Source organism: Ambystoma mexicanum, chromosome 14, assembly GCF_040938575.1.
Source record: "Ambystoma mexicanum isolate Mex_15411 chromosome 14, UKY_AmexF1_1, whole genome shotgun sequence".
NCBI classification, from domain to species: domain Eukaryota; kingdom Metazoa; phylum Chordata; class Amphibia; order Caudata; family Ambystomatidae; genus Ambystoma; species Ambystoma mexicanum.
In genome coordinates this window covers 27,937,702-27,960,986 of record NC_090940.1, presented here as the reverse complement: position 1 = coordinate 27,960,986, position 23,285 = coordinate 27,937,702, and the positions used below count along the sequence as shown (strand labels likewise).

The 23,285-nt window shown below is 50.2% G+C and overlaps 1 protein-coding gene across 2 annotated transcripts in view; it reads right to left on the bottom strand.

The window, feature by feature from the left end:
* Window positions 1-3,169: 3,169 nt before the first annotated feature.
* Window positions 3,170-23,285, bottom strand: part of PPP2R3C (protein phosphatase 2 regulatory subunit B''gamma) — a 150,675-nt gene continuing 130,559 nt past the window's right edge. Inside the window, exons 10-13 of one of the 2 annotated variants that reach the window (XM_069638446.1) lie at window positions 17,491-17,627; window positions 12,901-13,038; window positions 11,854-11,913; window positions 3,170-3,932 (exon numbers count right to left, since the gene is read on the bottom strand). In XM_069638446.1, coding sequence (XP_069494547.1) covers window positions 3,744-3,932; window positions 11,854-11,913; window positions 12,901-13,038; window positions 17,491-17,627 — 524 coding nt within the window. In that variant the 3' untranslated portion in view covers window positions 3,170-3,743. The remainder of the gene's footprint in view (window positions 3,933-11,853; window positions 11,914-12,900; window positions 13,039-17,490; window positions 17,628-23,285) is intronic. The other variant, XM_069638447.1, reaches the window with a different exon arrangement.

Sequence of the window (23,285 nt, the reverse complement as noted above, 5' to 3'; positions counted from 1 at the left end):
TCTACTAAAAAAAACTCCTCTCTCTGGATACACTGCTGAAAATCTGAACTAAACACAAACATACCTCTACAGCACAACAAACCGCACAAACTTCACTACAGCGCAACAAAACAAACCACACAGCCTCGCACAACAGCACATGACAGCTACCAACCGAAACACACCCAAGCTCAGCGGATTGGTGTAAACCGAACTGAAGATGCCAACAGCACATTACAGCTTTCTTGTGTTTTTGTCCTGCTCAGTCTGACTAACTTAGCTTACCCTCTTGCTTTTCAGATCCGCCAGGGGACCACTCCATTGGTGATAGTGCACATTATAAATTGCACAGTATATCCTTTAATATAAAACCGATAAATCTCCCTAACAACTATGAGCGTCATTCTAGATCATAACATGGTTATAATTGGCTTGATGTGGGGGAAAAAAAGTTGTCTGGGGGGGAGGAACAAGCTCAGGTGAGAAACTAGGACTTGGTGCCTTAGTGCCAGAGAAACTCTGCATTATGCCTCATCTATTTTGCTGCAATTGAGCCCTGTCTCTTTGATCAGGTGTTCGGATGGACAGTTAGTATTTTGAATGGTCTTGCTATAAAACAGACACCCCTTGAATTCCTGACCTTTCCCATCCAATTACTCTTGACTTTAGCCCTGCGCTTAAATGCAATGCTAGCAGTCAATCTGCTTTATTAGATTTCTTGTAATAGATTTGCAGATCTTTCGCAAATGTCACTCTGAGGCCCCCCGTGGCTCTGCGTCAATAGCAGAATATCTTGGGGTGGCCAGTTTCCAAATGTCCTCTCACTACAGTGCTAATTCCAGATTTACCCTTTGGAGCTCAAGCGCTTTGTGCTGCCGAGAAGGTATGGCATCCACCCATCAAAAAAGTGTTTAAACATTGTAAAAATAAGTAAATAATACACAGCAAGGGGGAAGGGTATAGCGGCAAGATGGAAACATGAATGAAAAAACAAACAGAAGAGTAAAGAGATGCCGGTTACTGTTAAGGGAAATATTCTCCCTAAAAACTGGTACGAGGTGTTTTTTTTTTAATCCTTTAAAAAAATTCTTTGTCTTTTAACATTGAACATAAACACAACACGCATACCAACACTATAACGAACATACATATGGCACCACTTGAGGGGAGTCTTTCACAGTTCCAACACTTGCGACGCTCACACATCCCTCTAGGGGTGGTTTTCGGGTACTCGTTCTGGCTGCTTGTCCGTGCGCCCAGTCCTGCGGACCAACATTTGGATAGCTCCCATGATTGGTTAGACATCTTTATCAGGGCTTTTCTCTTGGTCATTCAAGTTTGGCACTGCGCTGTTCGGCTCTTCCGGGTCGCCAACATCACTGCTACCTTTGGATCCTAGCGTATCTTGCAGGAGTGTGTTCCAAGCAAATAGCTTGTCGCTCTTTTCTCTGGAGCCTCTCTGTACTGCACTGGTCCATACTGCTGTGTCTGCCAACGCCCAGCGATGCAGATCGGCCCACCATGCTTCTATCCTGGGCCCTGTGTCAGTCTTCCATGCCATGGCGATCCGGCTTTTCGCTACAATACACATCAAGTCCTTCATCTTGGCTATATGTGTTCTCCGTTTGTCATCCTGTGGAAATAGGGGCAACAAGTAGCTTTCACGTGTCCATTGATGCATTTGGACCCGCCCGTTGCCATTCTTACTTTGATGTCTTCCCAAAACGTGTATATCACTGGGCATCCCCAAAACGTAAGGAACATGCCTGCGTTTTACCGAAAGTTTTAAGGCCGCCTTAAAGCTCGACATGGCTAACAGAATCACTGTTTTTGAGGCCAGAGGAAGCTTTAGGACCAAGCCACACTGATGGTGTGCAACTATGACCCTGGATGAGTGAGCTCAACTCCCAAATATGCTAGAGCTGCTGGTGTTGAATGCACGGTTCCGATACCCGAAAACAGCAGCTCAATGCCAGGAAGCATTGTGACTAAACATCTGTGTGTCTGCTAGCCCTACCCTACATAGTACCTTTTAACCTCATCCGTTTTGAATAGGTCTCGTTGCATGGGAACTCCAGAAGCTTTCCCTTCAAGAGGCAATAAGTTGTATTTAGGTTCGGGGAGGCTCCCAGCAAATTAGTTGGTGAAAGCACCCTAAAACTGAAGCAGGGCCTTCCTACTAGCGCCGAAGGACACTGCCAGCTTGGCTACCGACCCACACTCTGCCATGCCTATCCAAGTAAAAAAACTTGCAAACGTTCACTAATGCAGCCCAACGTTTTGATAAGAGCCCTTTCTTGAGCCGTCACTGCAAATCGAGAGAAAAAGGCATGTGTTGAAAGTTTCGAGGCATGTCACTCAGGGTTGGTGAAGGTCAGCCATGGAAAAATTAGTTTAACAACCAATGCCTCTATGGTGCCAGTCATCTACCCAATACAAAGAGGGAGGCAACGAGGGACAACAATACTTCATTAAAAAAAAAGAATATATTTGGGGAAAAAAGGGTTTTGTAGGAGAGAAAGTGAAGCTTCAGCTACTACACCCTTCCTGACCTGCAGTTTAGGCAGCATTTACAGGATCGGAGGGCACCTGTTGGGACCTCTCACTTCATAGGCTAGAGTGTGAAGCCCAATATAAAGCCTTAAAGTGACAGTACATCTTTAGTAACGTGTCCAAGGACGTCTGCTGCTGCAGGCATCTTAGGATGGAAGGATGGACAGCAGGACCAAAAAGGGGGTTTATGTTACACGCGCAAGATAATTCCCAGGTGACCATCGCCCCCCAAAAGTCTTAGTAGTATCGTTTCTCTCCACAATTCAAGGGCGCAGCTTTCCTGGCCAGTGTTACCTCAATCAGTACCAAGAAAACACAGCTCCAGCTCATCTTTAGGCGCTCCCAGGAACCAGCTTTATCCAGCCGGGACATCCCACCATCCCAGAAGTATGAGGCGAGGCACGTCATAGTTTGGAGCAATGGCACTTTCTGATGTAGCCATCACCCCAAGCATTGCACCAGAGCACTGGTTATTAAGGACTTAACATGAGACATCGGGAGCAATGGGCAAGAGACCCACCATGAGACATCGGGAGCAATGGGCAGGATGCCCGCTGTCGGTGAAGCCCCTTTCCCATTCTCTCCACACTATAACATGCATTTTAAGAGTTACAATTTCCAACATTCAACTCCTTAATTGCCACGGAAATAGCACTTTATTATTGCTTCTGCAACTTCGTCCAACAATGAAGTCAATATCATGTTCCTTGGGCCATTATCATATAAAAAATTCATATGCACAAGAGGCGACACGCAGGAGGGTGCCAACAAACATCTCTTGGCATTCACTGGGGTGCACAAAATGCACGAGAGGCACTTTCTCATTTCTTAGCTCATGATGGTGTCAGTGCACAGGATAGCGGTTGCAGTGTGGAAACAGCACTTTGGGGGTTCAAGTGCAATTAACATAAAGACGGGGGTAAGGCAATAAGAACAACGCTCAGGTCGTATTATGCAGAGGCATACCCTAGAGTCTTCTTTGGAAAAACAGAGATCGTCTCGTGTGAGGAGGTCGGTGCCATCCCAGGGCTTGTATAAAGTCAGTTCTGGACACACACACACACCATATGTCACAGGGACAGTGCTCCTTCATATCCTGTGGATAGCATGTTCTGGACACAGGTTAATGCGCCAGGAAGGCAGATCCCCTGATGGACTTGTGAGGGACGTGCTCCAAGGGCAGAGCGTACTGCTGAGGAGCAGTGCCCCTTTCAGGAGTCGTCCGGGTCCGCCGAGGAGTCGTTGTCATTGGCCACCAGAACCTCCCTGTTCTCGTAGCTCCAGAAGCCGTTGAGGTCCATGAGAATGCTGCTCACTGTGTCCCCCTGGCCGCTCTGGATCAGATCCTGAAGGGTGATCTTGAAGGGATCCTTAGGTTTTACCATATCAAAGATTTCATCCTAGAAAGATAGACAAAGGCATTATTACTACTGCACACAACGCGCCCACCAATTTCCTCCAGCCAAAGCCTAGGGTGGGTGAGCACTGAGTATTTAGAGGAATGGTGAGAATACAGCAGGAAAGTATGAAGCTGCTACCTAGTCCAGGTGGCACTCACTTTATAGCAAGTATTCATATTATAGAGGTCCCATGAGTTTGGTGAGACTCCAGAACCAGATTCCACTCAAACAGGAAGCAGCCAGTGCACTCGAAAACCATGCCCAAATGCTGCCAGTTCCCCTGCCCAATTCTACACAGAAACGTTGAGTTCTGTAGACTTCTTGGCAATACTGAGTGCAACCAATCCGTTCTTGGCTGGCCGTACGGCTTGTGGCAGGAGATGAAAGAAAGCCCAAAGACAGTGCTTGCTAGAGTGAACAACTCACGATTTTATACAAAGGGTAGAATTAAGACTAACCAAACAGCAAGGTGGCTTGTAAGAAAACAAGTATGGGTTTCCATGCAAAAGCGCCCTTATTCAAGATACTGGATAAGGAAATAAGTCTGTGGGACTCCAGCTAAGCCCAGATATTCTTAACAAATCTTGTTCTGCTGGTGGTGGAATATCTTTTTGTTTAGGTACAAGGAACAAGTTACTTACCTGTAACTGTTGTTCTCCAGCATGGGTCTGGCATGGATTCACATGCTCATGAATATTCCCCGTGTCGTCAGGCTGGGAATCCTCGGTAAAGAAAAACCAGCATCAGTTTCGTTTCTGATCGGTCTTTCGTAGTAGTAACCAATCACTGATCTCTGCGTCATACTGACCACAACCAATGACTGCCCCTCCCTAAGCCCCTCTGGCAGCCATCTTCAGATTTGGTAGCACGTGAAGTGGCAGTATGACCAAGTGAAGAGCCGCAGAGGGGTAGGCGGGAGGGTTCGCATGTGAATCCATACCAGACCCATGCTGGAGAACAACAGTTACAGGTATGTAACTTGTTCCTTCTCCAGCATGGGGTCTGGCATGGAATCACATGCTCATGAATAAAAGAATACATAGCAGTATACACATGCATAACCACGGGAGGTGGCAAAGGCTCAACATTAAGCAATACAACAACTCAACATTAAGCAATTCTTACCTCCTCACCAGGCTCACCTTAGGCGAACAGGTTGCGCAGCACTGCTTGGCCGACCCTGGACTCCTCCCTGGAATCCCGATCGACGTAGTAGAATTTCGTGAAGGTGTGCGTCGACCTCCACGTAGCAGCCCTGCAGGTGTCCAGCAAGGGCACACCAGATAGGAACGCCGTGGTAACTGCGATCGCTCTGGTGGAATGGGCTCTCGGACGGCCAGGCAGCGGTCGGTTTGCCAACCTATGACAGTACATGATACATCCGGAGAGTCATCTGGAAATGGAAGCCTTCGAGAGAGCCTTCCCCTGATTGACAAGTTCACAAAAAGTTGTGACGTCTTCCGAAAACTCTTCGTGCGGTCCACGTAGAACTTCAACGCTCTAGCCACATCCAGCGAGTGCAAAGTCCTTTCAGCCGGCGACGAAGGCCACGGGAAGAAAACAGGCAACACCAAGGGTTCGTTGAGGTGAAAGTCCGACGGCACCTTGGGCATGAAGGAGGGGTGCGTCCTGAGCACTACCCTCGTGTCGTGAAAAGTCAAGTACGGGGGCTTGCAGGAAAGGGCCTGGATCTCTCCCACCCGTCGTGTGGAGGTGATGGCCACAGGAAATGCTGTTTTCCACGACAAGAATTTCAACGGAGCTGAGTGCAAAGGCTCGAACGGAGGTCCCATGAGCTTGGTCAGCACCACATTGAGCTCCCACGCCGGGGCCGGGGCCTTCACCGGTGGGAACGATCTGAACAGTCCCTTCATGAATTCTTTCACCAGACGATGAGACCACAAAGACGTCCGTCCCGCGGTTCTGGTGCATTGGGAGATCGCAGCAAGATGAATCTTGATGGAAGCGTGCGCCAGTCCAGCCTTGGCCAGCGTCAGCAGGTAAGGCAGTACTTGAGGAGCCGTAATCCGTAGAGGGTTAATCTTCTGTGCGTGGCACCAGACAGAGAACCTCTTCCATTTGTGTCCGTAGCATTTAAGAGTTGAGGACGCCCTGGCCTTTGCAAGAACCTCTCTGCAGTCGGCCGGTATGTCGTAGTCTCCAAACTCTAACGCTGCAGGAGCCAGGCCTGCAAGTTCAGCGACTTCGGGTCGTGATGGAGGATGGTGCCTCCTTCCCTGGAGAGAAGATCCGCGTCCACTGGCAGCTTGATTGACGGGGACGCTGACAAGTCCAGAAGGTCCGGGAACCATATCTGCCTCGGCCACGCAGGTGCGACGCGGATCATCCTGCACCGTGACCTCTTGAGCTGGTTGATGAGCCGGATCAGCAGCGGCAAAGGAGGGAACACATATAGGAACAGGCCCTCCCAGGCGAACGAGAAAGCATCGCCCATGCTCCTGGGCTGGGGAAACCTGCTGGCGAACCTCCGGCACTTGGAGTTCGTCGCGAACAGATCGATCTGGGGTGTGCCCACCGTCGGAAGAGGCGGTCCACTAGATCCTGTCGTAGTTCCCACTCGTGGCACGAGCGCAGCTCTCTGCTGAGCGAGTCGGCGATGGTGTTTTTTATTCCTGCCATATGAAACAGCACCAGAAACATCCCTTGGGCGACGGCCCAATGCCACAGATCCAGCGCCTCCTTGGACAGGGCTGGGGAACTGGTACCGCCCTGCTTCCTGATGTAGAACATGGTGGTGGTGTCGGTGAAGATCCTCACCACCTTGCCCTTGAGGGATGGAAGAAAGGACCTGAGGGCCCAAAACACTGCACGGACTTCCAGGACGTTGATATGCAGGGACTTCTCCGTCGGCAGCCAAAGGCCCCTCGCGTGCAGATTTTCGGTGTGCGCTCCCCACCCTTCCAGGGAGGCATCCGTGGTCACTGTCTTCTGGTGGCCCGGGGTCTGGAAGTCCATGCCCGCCGTCAGATGCGCGCGGGTGCCCCACCACCGGATCACTCGTCAGAAGCTCTCGTCGAGTGTGATCCTGTCCTCGAAGCTGCCTGTCGTCTGGATCCAGCGAGCGTCCAGGAACTCCTGTAATGGGCGCATCCGAAGCCTGCACAGGCGGATGAGATAAATGCAAGAAGACATCATTCCGAGGAGGGACTTGATGGACCTCACCCTGGCCGCGTCCGCAATCAGCATCCGCTGCACCTTGCCCAAGATGGCCCTCGTCCTTTCCTCCGACGGAGAGGCCAGAAGCGCCACTGTGTCGAGCTTCGCTCCCAGAAACAGTGCGTCTTGCGCGGGCACCAGGTGGGACTTGGCGTAGTTTATGGAGAATCCCAAGTCCGTGAGTAGTTGGATGGTCCTCGCCGTGTGCTCCGCGGCGAGCTCCTTTGTCTTTGCTCGGATGAGCCAGTCGTCCAGGTAGGGGTAGACGTGGATCCCCTCCAGGCGCAGCCGCGCCGCCACCGGTGCGAGGCACTTGGTGAACACCCTGGGTGCCGACCTCAATCCGAAGGGAAGGGCTCTGAACTGGTAGTGACACCCTTGGACCACGAATCTGAGAAACTTTCGGTGTCCCTTTAGGATGGGGATATGGAAGTAGGCATCCTCCAAATCCAATGACGACAGGAAATCGCCCTCCTCCAGTTGACCCAGGACGTGCTGGAGGGTGACCATCCGGAACTTCTGTGCCTTGATGAATTTGTTCAGTCCTCGTAGGTCCAGGATGGGACGCCATCCTCCCGTCTTCTTCTTCACAAGGAAGTATCTTGAGTAAACTCCGGAGCCCCGAAGCCTCTTTGGGACGAGCTTGATGGCGCCTTTCTTGAGCATCGCCTTTACCTCCAAGAGAAGTTGAGGGACGTGATGTTCCTTCCTGGCCACGGGGGGGGACGCGCAGGCACTTCTTTAGAAACTCGAGCGCGTGACCCTGGGCCAGGGCGTCCAGCACCCAACGGTCGGTGGAGATGGACTCCCACACGCTGACGAAGCTCACCAGCCGGCCTCCCACCGGGGTGCTTCGGTGGGGGCCCGACCCCACGGCTGGTTCAGTCCTGCTTCGACGAGGCTTTGCCGCCTTGTCTTCCTTGGCGACGACGGCAGGGTCTGCCCGACTTACCTCGTCCCCTGTAGGCTTCCTGTGACGACGAACGGGCCTTTTGACGATAGGTGGAAAATCCGCCGCCGGAACCTTTGGAGGCACCCTGCTTGCCTCCGCCGCTCCGAAAGAGCGGCCGTCGTTGCTGGAGAACACCAGGAGCCCGGGCCGTTTCCGTGTCCGTCTTGATGGCTTGTAGGGAATCGTCCACTGTTTTCCCAAACAGGTTGCTCCCGTCGAACGGCATGTCCAAGACTCTGGTCTGCACGTCCTGACGGAAGTCAGTTGCCTTGAGCCATCCACGCCGTCTAAGGCACACGCCGTTGCCCAACTGGCGAAATCCAGTGTCAGCGATGTCCGTCGCTATCGTAATGGCGTGGTCCGACGCCACTTCTCCTTCCTGCAAGATCTCTAGGGCCTCCGCCCTCTTGTCGTCTGGTAAGAAGTCCAGCAGGGGGGCGATTTTGTACCACAACTCCCTGTCGTTGCGGGCTACGATAGCCAAGGCGTTGGCAGCCTTAATCGTCGTCGCTGCCGATGAGATGACTTTTCGTCCCATCGTGTCCAATTTCTTTCCCTCGCCGTCCGGCGGGGAGGTTGACGTAGAGGCCGAGGCCCCCCCCGCTTTCTTCCTGGCCGCTGCGGAGACAACCGAGTCCGGGGTCGGCTGTGCCCGAAGGCACAAGGGGGCCGCGTCCGGGACCCGGTACTTCTTCTCGTACCGATCCCTTCTCGCAGGCGTTGTGGATGGGTTCTTGAGGAGGGCGAGACCCTCATCCCAGATATCGTCCAGTAGAGGTACAGCGAGGACCGTCTTCCTCTTGGTCTTGCGCCGTTGATAAAGGAAACCTTCCTTCTCTTCCGGGCAGAGCTGGAAAAGCTCGGATGCCCTGGCGATCATGGCATGAAACGATCCAATCTCGTCGGGCCGGGGAGGAGGTGACGACGGGAGATCCTCGTCGTAAATCTGGTCGTCTGTACCCGTCGCGGCCGTGCCAGTCCCCGTATCATCCCCACGGGTCGTGGACGGGGAGGAGGGCTGAGCAGAACGCGATGGTTGAAAAGGAGATGGAGGATGAATCCTTCTTCTCTTAGGAGGAGGGCTCCCAGAAGGGCCTGGCTCCGGATTCCCCGTCGGGAGCGGTTCCTCCGTTGGTGGTAACGGCAATCTCGTCCTTATCTCCGAGCATAAGGACTGTATAGCCAACAAAATGGCCGCCGAGTTGTCTTGCGGCACTGGTTGAGGGGATTCCGACGGGCGGTCAGGAGCCCCGTCGGCACCCTCGACGTTCTCGTCGTCTCCTACGTCGGGGTCCCTCCCGACGGGCTGGTCTTCCATGCCAACGCCGTGGGTTAAGACTTCGATCAGCTCCGCCTCAGAGGAGGAGGCCGAATCCACGACGACCTCCTGCCCCCCCTTTTTCTTCTCCGTCGGAGGTTTCACGGGGGTCCTGTCGATGGGCATGAAAGAGGACTCCCTCCGCGGTGGCAGGGAGAATCTGGGCCCCGAGGTCGCCACCACTGGTGTAGCCTCCACAGGCTGAGCCAGGGCCGCCGCGACTGTCTCGATAGAGGCCTTGGCCGGGTGGATCAAGGCTTTCACCACCTTAGGTGCGCTCACCGCCTTCTCCTTCGCTCTACCTCCGATGGGGCCTTCGAGCTCGACCGGGATCTCTCCAGGAGCTTTGCCGGGTGCTCGGCCTTCCTCTTACCCGAGCCAGAGCGTTGGCTCGTGGTTGATGGCACCAGGGAGGATGCGCTCTGCCTGGCGCCCGTAGAGCCCGACCGTTCGGCGCTCCCGGTGCCGGCGGACTCGCGGTGCTTGGCCTTCTGTTGGACCCCCGTCGCCGGGCGCCCTCAAAGGTCTTAGAAGACCGCTCGGACTTCTCCTTCTTCTTGCTTGACGGGCTCTTCCCTTCCAGCCAGTTGGCGAGACGCAGATGGCAGTCCTTCATAGTCCGCTCCGACATATTGCCGCAAAATGCACAGTCCTTCTCCACGTGCGTCTTGTCCTCATGCAGGCAGTAGAGGCAAAGGGAGTGTTCGTCCTCCTTAAAGACATTCTGAAGCTGGCATCCAGGGCAGACCCTGAACAGCTTTCCGGGCGTCGAGCTTCCCCCTCTCCTGGGCCATGATCTAGATGGGCCTGACAAACTTCTGGAGTCCTCCAAAAGCGTGGCTCGATGAAATCTTCACCCTTGATGGGCGTAGAAGAATCTGACACGAGTCCCCGTTGATCGGATAAAGAAACGGTGGAGCTTGAGGCTCTTTTGACCGAAAAAGAGAAAATTTTCCTAAGAAAAAGCACAAAAAAGCACTAAAGCTCGAGAGCAATAACACGAGGATCCCAACACTTGAACGTGCGGTAAAAATCTGAAGATGGCTGGCAGAGGCGGGGCTTAGGGAGATGGCAGTCATTGGCTGTGGTCCGTATGACGCAGAGATCAGTGATTGGTTACTACTACGAAAGACAGATCAGAAACGAAACTGATACTGGTTTTTCTTTACCTAGGGTTCCCAGCCGGACGACGGGGAATATTCATGAGCATGTGAATCCATGCCAGACCCCATGCTGGAGAAAGGAAGAGATGCTTTTGCACTATTTTATCAAAAACCCAATCAGGCCAATTGTGACTATGCCAGGATTAGCAAGAATTTATGACTAAATTTCCAAGAGTTGTCAGTTGTTTCACGCAGGAGAGGTGAGGCTGTTTAGCCACAGAGCCCGCTTCGATCCGATAGGGTCGACACAAGGATTTCCACTCAGTATTACAGTACATGGCCGTGGGGTCTCATGCCAAGGAGAGTGAATCCTCAGGGTTCCTCATATCTGCACGGTCTCTTGTTGCTCAATGTGAATGGTAGACATTTGCCCTATAGTTAGGATCAAAACCTTTTTGCAAAGACTTTTCCCAAAATTCGATTGCTAAAAACCTTTGATTCGCATGACGGATTTAGGTGACGTTTTTCTAAACAATTGTGTGGTACGGGTCCCTCAAAACTGATAATTTTGCAGAAAATTCGTTCAGCGGTTCAAAGGTTCTTGCAAAACAAGAAAAAAAAAACGTTTTGGGCCTACCCTCATTCCTTTTCTCCTAGATAAAATGGTGCTTCCTTTGAACACCCATAGTGAGAAAACCGCTGTACAGATTTCACCAAATAAGAAACAAATTGCGCACAAAGAAATGCACATATTCCTATTTTGTACTCCGTGTATATCCGGCAATTATTTTTTTTAAACACTTCACTGAGAGGGGTGTGTCCCTTGCCCAAAAAAAAGTGTACACATCTCCCATGACGCAATGCAGCAGATCTACGCGATTACATTGCATCCATCACTGCGAATTCGATGACATCGATTTATTTACAACGGATTTCAGCTTAAACAAATGCGACCCCCGCCGAAAAGATCCCCCCACCTTAATGTATACCACTACCCCAACCCCCATCTATATTTTTGCTGAAATAAATTGTAAAAGATGCAATGAAATTGTACTCGCAGTGATGGTCTGCGATGTAATGGAGGGATACCCAATGCAGCAGTGAGACTTTTCAGAAGAAGCGCTGTGACGGGAAGCAGCGAGTGAAAGGGAGAGGAGGGACTTAGAAGGAAGAAGGGGTGCACACGGAGACTGGTAGGGGGGAGGGGGGATGAGGATTAAGTTGTTTCTCAGATATTTACCAGGTGTTTGGTACCTTTCCTTTCCTTCATGGTCTTCGCATCCCCGCTATCATGATATGCTAACTATAGGGAACAGAATTTCTGTTCCATCGCACTTCATTACATTAGCATTTCAAGACCCCACAGCTCACCTTGACATCATGGAAGGAGACTGGCTCTTGGTTGTGAACCTTCATCTGCTCCTGGATTGCCTGGTGTGTGAGAAAAGAACAAACATGTAGCGAGGTCTGGCCAACTTCCATCAATGCGGGTCAAGTTCAGACAGAACAATGTTGACCTAGAATGTATTGCTCCTCGACAGCGACAGAGGAAGACTCCAGGCCCATATGGAGCCATAGACCCATCCAGTTGAGTATAGCCCACCAGGCTATCCAGCCGGCATATTAACCCCCAGATAAAGGCCACCAGACCCATCCAGCCGCCAGATGTCCCAGCCCGTTCTGAGTGTAGACTTCCTGCAGAGAAGGACCCCCATGTTTGCCCCTTTCTTGCGTTACAGATCTTCGGCACGCCCTGTACACCCACTTCATCTCTGTAAGTTTGGAAGAGCCGAGTTCCAGCTCTGGATCCTTAGAATGGATTTCTTTTGTTCTGCGGGGCCAGATACCAAATGACTCCGCAATGAATAAATGCTTATAGGAAGTTACTCAGACACCCAGAAGACAAACAATATGTGCTTTCTGAAGGGTGAACAGTGGATGCAGGCACTGTAGCGCTAGCCCAAGCGGGAGACTATGTTGCCCCCAGAACCGCAGGAAATTCTAAAGAAGAAAAAGAGAAAACTGACCCACCAGCAGATATGGAGAGAATAAGTAGTTTGCCTGTAAGTGTGGATGTCTAGTACTAGTGTCTTGTGTAGAGTCCCATGCATGGCCTACGATTACAGTTGTTTTCCTATAGGTCCCAGCCTGAGAGTTGGGAATATTGAAAAGTATTTGAATCAATAAAATATCCAAATGGCCCTGAACAGTCAAAATCTCAGATCATCACTGATGGGCACCCTTGGGAGCGCTAATGCAGGGGGATATATGTGCGCTGCCACAGTCCAGCAAGAAGAGAGCAGCTCCAGCACATGTGGCACCTTCCAGTTGTTAGGGTACTCTTGAGCTGACCAGGACACTTTAAACCAAAACTGATACTGCATAGCTGGCTGCCCCTCCCCACATGAACAGACTCACCCTGAAGAAATAGTTGAGTGAGAAGACGTTCAGGTGGCCCTTGTTCTCAATGTCAAGCAGTTTGAAGATGTACTGCAGGGCGGCCGGTTCCTTCTTGTTCTCCAGCGCCAGCACAAAGTCCAGGTAGGTTTTATAATCCTGCAGTAAACCAAGCACTCTATCAGGGTTTCTGCCCAGTGGCTGCAAATCTGACAACCAGGGCATGCTCATGCCCTATGTGGGACAGGCATGGTATCAAGAGAGAGACAGACTCAAAAGTAACCATTTGAAAAGCTTTGTCAAACTCTGGGGTTGGTGGAATGCCTACCTGGCCCCAACTCTAAAGGGGTTGGTCCCTCCACTAATGCTTCTAAGGATGGTGTATGTCCCCAAGTCCAAAACCAAAACGTGTCTGTGTCCACACCTATGCTTGAACTCACTCCTAGACAAAATGTGATAAAGGGTTTTCTTAAAGGAAAAATGGTGGCTTAAAAAAAGAAATAAACCACAGCTGGTTTCAGGTAGCCTCACCAATAGGTGTAGTTCTGCCAGTTTCAAAAATAGTTAAAATCAAAAAGGGTTGCCCTTGGAGCCTTCCACGTAGGGCTTTTGCAGCAAGTCAAAGTTCACAATGTCTCTGGGTTTCTTGGGGTTCCTTTCCCAAAGCTTCGATCCTTCCAGTTGCAAAAACAAACAAAAAAGACAGTTCCTTTTAGGCCTCTCCGGGGGGGTTCCCTTCCCCAAGCTTAGGCCCCTTGGATTCAAAATGAAAAGATAGTCATCTTGAGGCCTCTCAAACCCCCCCACCCCTCCCAAAGCGTAGGCCTATTTTGGTCTTTAAACAAAATGGTCTCCTGGTCTGGATGTTCCTTTTAATGTATAGTTATTTCAGGGGAGGTAGTATCAGAGACCTTGGAGAACGCTGGGCTCTTTGCTCCTCCCAGGCGCGATCACGCTCACTTCTAGCTCCTCTCCTCATTCTCTGCACCTTTCTACTAGCACCTTTTCCCTTTTGTGCCTCTTTTACTCCGTTCTTTTCCACTTCACTGTGCTTCTTGCACACCTTCATTTCTGTTGTGCACACTTGCACCCTCTTTTCGGTATCACTACATATTATCCCCACCAAAAATATCGCCTTATATATGGTCGTCTGCAACGGCCATAGGCGATATTTTGGGGGGGGATAATTTTTTTGGGAGCAGGGGTTGCATGTCATTTAAAAACAATGCTGGAGTTGCGGGGTGTCCCCCGCAGGTTCCTTGCCTTAATATTGCTGCAAAAATATGGCAATATTTTTGCAGGGATATCAACACATGGAACCCTCTTTTCACCTTGATGTGCCTCTTGCACACTTCTCTTTACCGTTTCATACACTCCTACATCTTCATTTCCCATTCCTGTGCTCCATGCACACACTGTTTTGGTTTTGGGTTGCTCACAACTCCCCCCCCCCCCCCATTTTTGGGTCTCTCGCACCGTCTCTTTGCTTTGCACTTTTCTGCCAGAAGCACGGAAACTGCTCTCCTGAACATCCGTGAAGATCTGCTCTCCAACCTTGATTCGAACATTCCCTCTGTCCTCATCCTACTCTATTTCTCTTCTGCCTTCGACACGATCAACCATACCATCCTGCTCAACCGTCTGTGATAACCTGGGTATCACTGATCAGGCTCTGGCCTGGCTGACCTCTTTCCTCTCTGATCGACCCTCCCAGGTCCAACTTGGGTCCTTCCTATCATCTATCTTCCTCTCTACCTGTGGTGTTCCCCAGGGGTCTAACCTCTCGCCCTGGCTTTTCAACCAATACCTGGCAACTCTCGCCCACTGCAATGCCATTTTCTGCTCAAATTTCCAGTGCTACGCTGACAACTCATTTTCAGGCTGCCCTAGGCCACCTCCTCTCCCTCTCTCATCTCTGATTGAAATTGGTGTGCTGCCAATGATCTTTGTCTGAATGCCAGCAAGACAGAGATCCTCCTCATCGGCACACCTTCACCATCCTTTCGCTTCACCCTCTGGCTGGCCTCCCTTGGCCCTCCTCCTACCCCTACCTGCGAGGCTAAGAACCTCGGGTCATCTTTGACTCCACACTTTCCTTCTCCGCCTACATCTCTGATGTCTCTAAAAAGTCAAACTCCTCAGAGGTACTCTGCCTTTCCTCTCCTTCCTTCGGAAACTCACTGTTTCCCAAGCTCTGGTTCTCTCTAGGTTGGACTATTTTAACAGCCTCTTTTTAAATCTACCTGCCTCTACTCTCCGCCCTCTGCAACTAATCCAGAACAGGACTGCAAGACTTGTCCTTGGCCTCAAGCCCTGGGATCGTATCTCTCCAGCTCTGAAATCTCTCCATTGGCTCCCAGTGGATGCAAGGATTACATTCAAAACCCTCTGCATTGTCCACAAGGCTTTCTGGGGACTGGTTCCAAAATACCTTCAGCTATCCCTGCGCAAATACCTCCTCTCTCGAGCTCTTCGCTCCTCTACCTCTAACTCCTTCAGGGTCAGTCGTTTTTTCAAAGAAACGAGCTGGGGTTAGATCTCGGTCTTCGGCTGGGGCCTCCCTCTGGAACAGCCTCCCTGCCACTCTAAAACTGGAGGAGAACCATCTCCGGTTCTGGAAGCACCTCAAGACCTTCCTCTTTGCTTCTGCCTTTGCTCCCCTTCTCCCCTGCTGATCTGTTCCCTCTCGGCACCGTGCACCTGGCCACCCTCTGTCCTCCGGGCCCAGGTACCATCTCACCCTGCCACACTACTGACCTGCCTCCGGGCCACCCCTTGCACTGGGGTCTGTATCTGTACCCATACAGTCCCCCCCCATCCTACCCTTTTTCTACCTGCACTTATCAGACCGACCCTGTCTGCTGCCTTAAACCCAGCACTTGCCACTTGCTAGGTGCACTACCACTTTTTGTTGCCTTTATTATTTATTTACTATTATTCTGTTTCTCCTTTACTCTGCACTTTCCACTTCTCCCCCCTTCCTTGCACTTTTCCCCCTCCCTCTCTCCCATGCACTTGCGCGTTCTCAATGTCACTGGGCCTAGTAAGATCATTGTTTTGTTCTCCTTCCTTGCCTTGTCGCGCTCAGAAACATTTGTGTATGAGCACAATAGAAATAAAATATCAATATCAATATTTTTCTTTCTGTTTCTTTCTGTCGTTTCCGTTTCGGGTCGCTTGCACCCTTTCCCCCCCTGTTTTTGGGTCGTTCGCTTTGTATCTCTTTGGCTCCCCTGCCGCTAGCGCACTTTCTCTTGGTCTTTCTGGTTTCTGTGCTGCGAGCACACTTTCTCTCGCTTTCAATTGTCAGGCTGCTTGTCGCTTCCACTGCTTCTGCTCCCACTCCAGCCACCCGTATATTACTGAGTTTCTCACTCTAATTTGTGAAAGTCACCAAAGTAGTGCAGCACTGGCGAGCAGTTCTCCAGGGTCTTGGATTGAGATCAGGGTCTTACCACCGCCCCCTCCGACACCCCAGGGACCGGCACACGTCCCAGGTAAACAAACACAGCCCTGGACACAGCCAACAGCCTGCAATTCGTCCCGCTGTGGCTCCTTGGAGACATGGCTCTTTCGCCATGCTGCAGCCTCTGACAGACCGGGCCAGCGTCTCGCACTCCACTGTATCTTCCGGGTTCCTCCTTCTGCAGCCTTCTGCTCCTTGGCCTCCAAGTTCCATCCACAAACCCCAGCTCGCTTGTTTCTTCTGGCAAAACCACACCTTTTATATATAGTGTAGTCGGTGGTGAGGTGTGAACAGTTGTATTAAAGTGCCTGACCTTGACTATAAGTGGTACAGCCTAATGGTGTTATGTAGTAGACCTCCCTTTGCATCTCCATGTTGTTTCTATGGGTAATCCTCATTGCCATTGCTCTCGATCACTTCCTCCTCATCCCAGTACTTATTGGAAATGAGGAGGGGGAGATGGAGTGAGATTGGAAATACAGCATAAAGGCAGAGGGAGAGTGGGTTAGCGGACAATTGAGAAGGGGGGGATACCATGTCTCGCCCTTGGGCACTCTCCTGCCCATTCCCCGCGACCCTCCACTCAGGTGATCCTTCCTCGCTTGTCCACCCCCGAAAGTCGGGATCCAGAAGCGATGGCCCTTCCCTGGCAACCTAAATGGAAGATCCTGGGGGAGTATGTGGGAGAATACCATCAGGTTTCACACATACAATCTCACTCATTAGCACGTAATGGAATGTCTTCCCCTTAAAGCACACATAGAATTGCTCTGCAGCACAGTGACCATCTTGCCCTATGGGCACGCAGAGACTATAGTCGATACACAGCAGACAGAAAATCATTGCACCCTAGAGCACAGAGAACCATCTCACTATAGCACATTAAATCGCTGCATTATAACACAAATCTCACTCTATGGTAAACTGACAACTGTCTTGTTCTGCAGCCAGATGACATAATGCGATATAGATCAGCATAACATGCATAACACACACACACACACACAGACACACACACACACACACACGCGCGCGCGCACACACGCACCAGAGAAGCGTTCATACTCAGTCATACTCTACCACAGGAGCACGGTCACTGAAATCTAGCCAACTAGAGAAAAGGCACCTTCATGACAAGCACTGACCATTTCACCATCATAGGTGAGGCACTCTTGGAAGACGCGGTCCAGGAAGACATTGGTGAGTGTGCCAGTGCCATAGCGGGACAGCTCTTCCTTGCTCAGCATGCCATTGTGATCCTTGTCGAGGTTCAGGTACTGACCTGGGGAGCATTAAACATGATCAGGTCAAACAGTATGTGCAGGCAGATTTTCACATGTTACATTGAAACAGGCCCTGAGGGTGCAAGCTGCTTGCTATGCATGCATGTGTGCGCTTGTGGGGCAAGAAAGAACCAAAATAAAAATTATTAGCAGTCTCAAAATGGAGACCAGAGAAAAGGACCAGAGGCCTCAAAGCAAGCGGCAGAACCTTTGGCAAGCTTGGGGATTCAGAGACCCGCCACTCGTTTATTTTGACAAGAGTGTGGGCCATGTATGATCAAAGCTCCTTCTGCTCTGTTTATACTCATTTTTTCACATTGCAGATCTTCTTATATTTGTATTCTTTATTTGCGTTTTATTTAGTGTGGGTCTAGCTAGGAAGTAGCAGAGCGCTGTACAGGTCATGGAGGGCAACGGGCTACAATGTGTGACACAGGCTGTGTTAGCCATGGGGTTGGGATCTAAGGCGGGAATTAAAGGAGCCTAGGCGACACCTAGGAATTGCCTGAAGAGGAAGGTTTTGAGTTCCTTCCTGAACTAACAGTGTTGGGGCAGTCCGGATTACCACTGGGATGGTCTTCCAGTAGGCAGTGGCATAGGAAGAGCAGAATTTCCCCCCCCCCTCTTGGGTTCCAGTTCCATCTTGTGGCTAACGATGGCCTAGCTCCTGGAAAAGACCAGCCCATTTCAGCTACAAAGTGATGCAGGTGGGTAGGAAGTTGTGCAAGTAGCGGTTGTCTTATAGGAGATGCAGGCAGTCTTAAAGTGTACTCTGGCTGGGAAGGGAAGCCACTGCAGCAGCTGGATGGGAGAGATGTGGTTGAATTTCTGGTTTCCCGTTATGGGTCATGTTGCAGTGTGTTGGACGGTGTGACGAATCTCATGATGTCGTCCCTGCTCCCTGAGGGGGAGACCCTTTCCATGAGGCCAGGGAGGCGAGGCTGCTATCAGATAGTCCTCCTATGGGTGGTACTCAGCGGGTGGATCTCATGGGGAGGGATTTCCCTCTGGGATACAGGCATTATAGGCAGACGTGGTACAACACACATCCACCCACCTTTCTTTCCTCATCTTCTTTGCCTTCCCCATGTTTCATAGATTCCTCTATGTACCTCTGTTATAGCAGTGATGTTACTAAAGGGACGAGGAAGAGTAGGGCTGCCTCCAATGACTTGTCTCTCAATGTACTGGGACGAGGAAGATCAGGACTAACTTCACTGAGTCATTCCCTCAAAGTACTGTGACGAAGAAGATACAGAGTCCTAACCAACCTCTCAGAAAACCAGAGTGAACCATCTGGTTATCCACTGATGGGTAGCTTAAAGATGGAGGAGGGAATAACGTGTGTCAGTCCCTCCTCGGAGGCACCGCGTGCAGAGGTCCTTGCCCGCACCAGGAAGAGCTGAGACTCCAGCTGCTGAATGGGACGAAACCGGAAGAGTTACGGAGTCCCTACCTGCTTTGCCGAAGTGCGACGTGCTGAGAATGAGCAAGTTTGAATGCCTGTGCGCAGGAGTGCGCTGCATGATGCAGGCGAGCAGGTACGTGCTGCGCCACAAGAGAGTGGCGGAGCCGCACAAAGCAGCACTAGAACAGGAAACTGCTGAGTAGAGCTACAGGCAGACGAGCAGAGACCCGAGAAGGAGGCAATGAACTGGGTGCCCAGAGCAAAGGTACAGGGGCTGCTCTGGGACTTCTGGGACACTTCAGCAACCATTGTAAAAGGGGTCTGGGACCCACACTTGAGAAGCCAATACGAAAGGGTCTGGGACTTGCATTTAAGAAACCAAAACAAAAGGTGCCTGGAACCCGCAGATAAGAAGGCAATACAAGGGGTTCTGGGGTTTGTAAATAAACAGAAGAAGGGACCCACATTTGAGAAAGGCAGACCCTGGCAGGAGAGTACACCAGTGCTGCCTAGTGAACAATCAAGAGGGCGCATAAGAAGGGTTGTGGGACCCACACATGAGAAATACATCCCCAGGCAGGAGAGTATCCCAGGGCTGTCCAGTGACCTGTCAAGAGAAGCATAAGAAAGATCTGGGGAAGGGAGACATTCCCCCAAACACAGTGAACTATCAAAGGAAGCCTGGGGAAGGGAGACATTCCCCCCCAACCACAGTAGAGTGTCAAGAGAAGTCTGAGAAAGGCCTGAAGAAGTAAGAGGATTCCCCTACTTTGCAAACCATTCCCTCCAGAAGAAGAGTCGTTCTTCTGGACCCAGAGGCGACGATCCATTTTAGTTTTGTTATAAGTGTGAGGGTTAGAAGCAGGATTTTGACACAGGACGTTGGACTTTTTGGGTACGGACATTCTGACATTTCCTTAGTTTTATTTTAAACAGGGAAACCCTGGAGTTAGGGTTAGATAGGGTTCTTTCATTTGGTAAAAGATACAAGTCTTTTCCCAAAAGCATACCTCCCGTGTGTCAGCCTCTTCCTTCCACACCCTCACAATGGCTAACATTCAGCTATTTCTTGGTATCCACCAAGGAAATTGTGTTGGATTATTTGCTGAGATGTACTACATTTATTCAGGGGACAAAATGTAGGGACATGAGCGCAATGTTAATACACTTTTTTTTACCATTACTTGCCAAATATAAAATTGTAGGTTAGCCCTTTGCCAATGATGCTGCTACTATCGATCACTTGGCTCTGTGGCGGATTAGAACGAGGAATAGGTTGTATGCTTTATGTGGTCACTGCATATTCTTAAGCTCAGGATGAGTTCTATTTTATATCACCCATTTGCTTTTTTAGCTTTACACTAATTGTTGAAGTGCGTACACATGAGGCTTTCTGGTGCTGGTCTGTTTATTCTGCTATGGCTGGATTGGCATTTTAGATGTTGGTATCATTGTATGACATGTTTCATGGGTTCTGAAACTAAATAGATTTTTGATTTAGATACGGACATGAATTGATACTACATTCTTCCCCACTGGCATTCCTTAACTGGTAATGATTGTGTGGTAAAGCAGTGTCAAACGGAAAAAAATGACTTGGTCAAACATATCCCCATAGCCTTTTGGAACAGTCTTTGGTAATACCTGTGCCCTGAATCGTACTCCACCTCGGGGTTCTTGTGAATTTTGCGGGAGCCTTTGTGCTCTGTTTCTTGGGATTTAGGCAAGTAGTTGTTTGTTGGGATGTCCATTATAATTAGTTAAATGAACAACACGCGCTCTGTACTTTGTAAGTATATTTATTTAGAAGTTAATAGGTGAGTATGAAGGCAGGGAAAGGCATCCACCGGTCCAGTAGACACCAGAGCAGGCCCCCAACTGACTCTAAAAAGAACGTTCCCTGAACACATTCATAAACATTCCAAAGGAACATTCTAACATGGAGCTGAGCTTACCTGCATACATTAGTATAAAACATAACATTGTCCCTCCGGCCATCATAAACAAGTCGCAGAAATAGTGAGGAAAAGGTAAGAAGGCGAGACCCTAAAAAGTGAACTTTGAATCCTGAAAAATAATAGCCATCCTATTTGTAACTGTAGGGAGAACATGGACTGACTTGGCTTTCACTATAACCGCGGGTCTGCCTACAGACTGTTACGTTGTTTCCTATGGCACTTTTTCTTCAACACTAAAAACTCTCATGAAATGACGTCATAAAGATGCTTACCTGAACAGAGATGTTGTTTCTCGGTCCCTCCATTGTCCCTGGTGTTTTCCACTAAGAGCAAATAGCACTGGTTCATTGGACATTTTTATATCTGCGGATAACACTCCTGCCTTTGGATTTCAGGTGCGTGATTTCTCGCTACTAGGATTTCCTTCCTTGGAGTTTAATATGCCCTTCTGGCCCGGGTAGTACGAGCAGAAAGTGTATCCTGGACTTTGTTATCCCGTGTGGCTATGTTGGACATTGTGTACCCCTAGTTCATATCTCTAATAGGTTTACAACTAGGTTGTGTGCATATGCGTTACATATCTTGCTTATGTCTTACAGTCTACGAGGAAAGCTTGGATTGCTTTCTCTATGGCATCTTGGTTCTGGACAGTGGAATATATGTGCATATTGTCTAGGGTCCCCTTCTCTGTCCATCTCTGAAAGCCTACATATATAAAACACAGGGCAAACTCTCCTAACGGGGGAAAGCAAATAAAGGATACCCTTAATTGCCTTCTAGCAGATATAGTCCAACTAATGAAACTCCTCCTGCAGGCCTCCAATTACAGAAAGACGTGAATGCCCAATTACAAAAATAAAGAAATACACACCAAAACATGCTTAACGGGTCAGTTATTGGAGTTGGTCTTCTCTAGAGTCTGAAGGCCAAACATTGAACAGTAGGTTATCTTCTAGTGGAAGTGTGCGAGTGCCCTTTTCTTCTAAGGGCGACTGAAGCAGTAAAACTTGCAGGCACCACAGTTAAGCTATTGTGTGGAGGAGAGGATTGGAGGATATGAATGCCACCCTGGAACCAACAGTGTAGCCCCTCCGGATTCACTCAAGGTCTGGGTGGGTCAGATCCTTCAGCACCTGGAGCTCTACTGGATACACATCCCCTTTCGGGAAGAGAAGCAAATCAGCACATAGGTTTTAGTCAACATTGAAGGTGGAGTGTGCCCCCAGGAGAACCAACCCTTCCCTATACAGAGTATGTGTTTAGGGCACAGAATGCTATGGTTACAGCTTCACTATCACCTTCACATGACTAGCACATGTGTGAGGGGTTAGCCCAGGCTTGCCTGCACCCCCATTGCAGCTGGTCACCAAACGAGACTGCCTTCTCACAGTCCAAAACCACAGATGGATGGTTAGAGAACATACCTCCAGGTGGGTCCCACTCTGCATGTTGAGGTGGGACATAAGGAACAAGTTACTTACCTGTAGCTGTTCTCCAGCATGGGTCTGGCATGGATTCACATGCTCCTGAATATTCCCCGTCGTCAGGCCGGGAATCCTCGGTATAGAAAAAATCAGTATCAGTTTCGTTTCTGATCTGTCTTTATCAGTAGTAACCAATCACTGGTCTCTGGGTCATACTGCCCCCAGCCAATGACTGCCCTCTCCCTAAGCCCCACCCCTGGCAGCCATCCTCAGATTTGGTAGCACGTGAAGTGGCAGTATGACCAAGTGAAGAGCCGCACAGGGGTAGGCGGGAGGGTTCGCATGTGAATCCATGCCAGACCCATGCTGGAGAACAACAGTTACAGGTAAGTAACTTGTTCCTTCTCCAGCATGGGGTCTGGCATGGATTCACATGCTCATGAATATAAGAATACATAGCAGTATACACATGCACAACCACGGGAGGTGGCACAAAGGCTCAATATCAAGCAATACAACAACTCAACATTAAGCAACTCTTACCTACTCACCTCTGCCCGGCACCAGATAGAGAACCTCTTCCATTTGTGTCCGTAGCACTTGAGAGTTGAGGAAGCCCTGGCCTCTGCAAGAACCTCTCTGCAGTCGGCCGGGATGTCGTATCCTCCAAACTCTAGTGCTGCAGGAGCCAGGCCTGCAAGTTCAGCGACTCTGCTTCGTGATGAAGATTAGCGCCTCCTTCTCTGGAGAGAAGATCCGCGTCCGTCTGTAGCTTGACTGGTGTGGACGCTGACAAGTCCAGAAGGTCCGGGAACCATATCTGCCTCGGCCACGCCGGTGCGACGAGGATCATCCTGCACCTGGACC